This window comes from Austrofundulus limnaeus, unplaced genomic scaffold (genome assembly GCF_001266775.1).
Source record: "Austrofundulus limnaeus strain Quisiro unplaced genomic scaffold, Austrofundulus_limnaeus-1.0 Scaffold450, whole genome shotgun sequence".
Classification (NCBI taxonomy): Eukaryota; Metazoa; Chordata; class Actinopteri; order Cyprinodontiformes; family Rivulidae; genus Austrofundulus; species Austrofundulus limnaeus.
Window position 1 is genome coordinate 132724 of NW_013952852.1, and position 2597 is coordinate 135320.

The 2597-nt window shown below is 39.7% G+C and overlaps 1 protein-coding gene across 1 annotated transcript in view; it reads left to right on the forward strand.

Moving 5' to 3' along the window:
* fndc7b (fibronectin type III domain containing 7b) overlaps positions 1-2597 on the forward strand; it is a 31238-nt gene that overhangs the window by 13556 nt on the left and 15085 nt on the right. Inside the window, exons 16-19 of the mRNA XM_014024970.1 lie at positions 51-311; positions 475-732; positions 1478-1741; positions 1976-2236. Coding sequence (XP_013880424.1) covers positions 51-311; positions 475-732; positions 1478-1741; positions 1976-2236 — 1044 coding nt within the window. The remainder of the gene's footprint in view (positions 1-50; positions 312-474; positions 733-1477; positions 1742-1975; positions 2237-2597) is intronic.

Genomic DNA, 2597 nt, shown 5'->3' on the forward strand with positions numbered 1-2597 from the left:
TATATATATAGATGTCCTTACTAACTTTTATTATTATAATTTCTCTCTAGTTCCCTGTGTTCCCATGAATGTCCAAGGCATTGTGGACTGTTCCACTAACATGTTGCAAGCATCCTGGGATAAAGCATCTGGAGCTTTGTCCTACATCTCCACACTGACAGGAGCAGGAAATTTCTATGCCTCCTGTTCAACAGTTACCCAGAGCTGCTCTTTTCCGCAACTGCAATGCGCTCAGACTTATTCGCTCAGCGTGATGGCCCTCAGTGACAGATGTAACAGCTTAAAAAGTGCCATAGTCACAACTAAAACAGGTAACMGCATGTTGTTTTATGTCTACACACAAGATTAAAAGTGTCTCAAACCTTAAAAATCAGTTCAAACTTACATTTATAAAACAATTGGCAAAGAAAATACTTATCAGTTATTTAAGTGATCAAATAATTATTCGCAATCCTTGTTTTCCTTCGTCTSCAGCTCCCTGTGACCCGACAAATGTTACAGCTTCTCTAAACTGTCTCACTGGTGTGGTGATGGTGACATGGACCGCCGGCGCTGGAGCCAGTAATTACTCAGTCCTCGCCGAAACTGACGGGAATGTTGACTTTTGCTCCTCCACCAGCACTTCCTGTCAGCTGACAAAGCTGCAGTGTGGGAAGGCTTACACAGTGATGGTAATGGCAGGGGACGGAAAGTGCAACAGCTCCGTCCTTGCTAAAACCAACATAACTTCAGGTAAAGTGTCAATTTATTGAAGCACCTTTGTATTTCAAAGATGAACTGATTAAAACACGCGTAGYAAAACACTGACATGTATCAGTCCGTGCAGACATTTGTTAATTTCATGTTATTATTATTTAAAAGAATTTTTGGTTTGAATTTGAGTATTGTAAACACCTACAAAATTTTGTTTTAATTGTACTCCAAAAACCTACGAGTTGTCAGGTTTGAATTTCAGAAATGTATAAAGTACTTGATAAAAAATAATGAAGTAAAAGTAAAAATGCTTAGTCTGGCCCTTGCCTTTCTACACAGTAGTAATTTTTATGTTCTGAATGTAATGGGATAAAAGTAAAATTTATAATTAAAAAATACTTGGTAAAATTAAAGATCCTCAAGATAATTAAAGTACTGTAACAAAGTAAGTGTACTTAGTTACTATACACCTCTAATGAATGCCTAGAGAAATTCTGAAATATTTGTTTTGTCTTATAATAGAGTTTTGCATGTTTGTCAGTGCCTTACATTAATAGTACAAACTGGAAAATGAAAAAAAAAAACACGCAACTCTGGTTTTGATGCTTAATGTATAAAGTTTTTACTCTTATAGAAGAATAAAAACTTCTTACTTATCAAACATCTTCAGAAATTTTGAGTTGTTTTAAGATTAAAGTTTGTTGAGAGAAAAGTGCCTTTTGTCTCCTCTGTCTGAACCRAACCTTTCTTTAAATGACAGTTTTCTCGTGTCTCTCGTGTCCAGCTTCCTGCGCTCCGGTGATTCAGGACTACTCTTACAGCTGTGTCACTAACAGCACCTTGGTCACGTGGACTAAGGACAAAAATACCTTAGGCGTGACGATAACCGCCACCTCCAGCCAGGGAGACTCGCCATCTTGCAGTTCTTCCACCAACAACAGTTGTGTCCTGGATAATCTGCTTTGTGGACAAAACTACACTGTTCAGGCTGTTGCTAAAGGAGCCCAGTGCACAAGCAAACCCAGCTCTGCTACTCAGATTGTCACCGGTATGCAAAATGACACAGAATAGGTGTTTGGTGTGAAAAAAAGATGCTGACAAAATGCAGTTTTTCTTCACTAACTATTTCAGTGACTATTAGAAAGATTGAATTCATTCGATTAACATTTTCTGGTTTATGGTGAAAGAATACCGTAGACATTCTGCACCTTTATGGTCAATCGGATGACATTTAGTGCAACTCAAAAAATTAGGTGTTAAGTAACTGTTTCCTCTCCCCCAGCACCCTGCACCCCYGTGAACGTGAAGTACCAGTACTCCTGTGGAACTGGGATTGCCTCGGTGAGCTGGAACTCAGCTCTGGGTCGAAACAGTTTCTTCGTTCGGGCCCAGTCTGGGAACCAGTCAGTCTCCTGCAGCACCAGCCAAGGGACTAGCTGCTCGCTGCCTGCGCTGCTGTGCAGTCGCACTTACAACATAGAGGTCACGGCGATGGTTGACAACTGCAGCAGCAGCGCTCCTGCTGTGAYGCAGATACAAACTGGTAAGAGTTGAACGGTCAGCGCGGAGGGGGGGTTCAGCGGAGACGTGTGGGTGCGGGTTGTCGAATCTGTCTATGTGTCTAAATATGAGAGTTCCTGTAACGTTTGTCATTAGTTTTTGTGTTTTCAGAGACTTGAGAAATTGAGAAATAAGCACATGTAATAAACCGTCATTTAGAGGGATCCCCAATTAGTTGTAACATTAGACTTTATTTGATAAACATATATTTTAACTGTAAAATTGACTGTAAAAATACTGTAGGCTATTTAGTTTTGTAAATTTTTAAAAATCTATTTTAACACAGATGGAGCCATTTTATTTACGCGCAAAGCATTCTGGGTAAATGATGACGTGGATAGGAC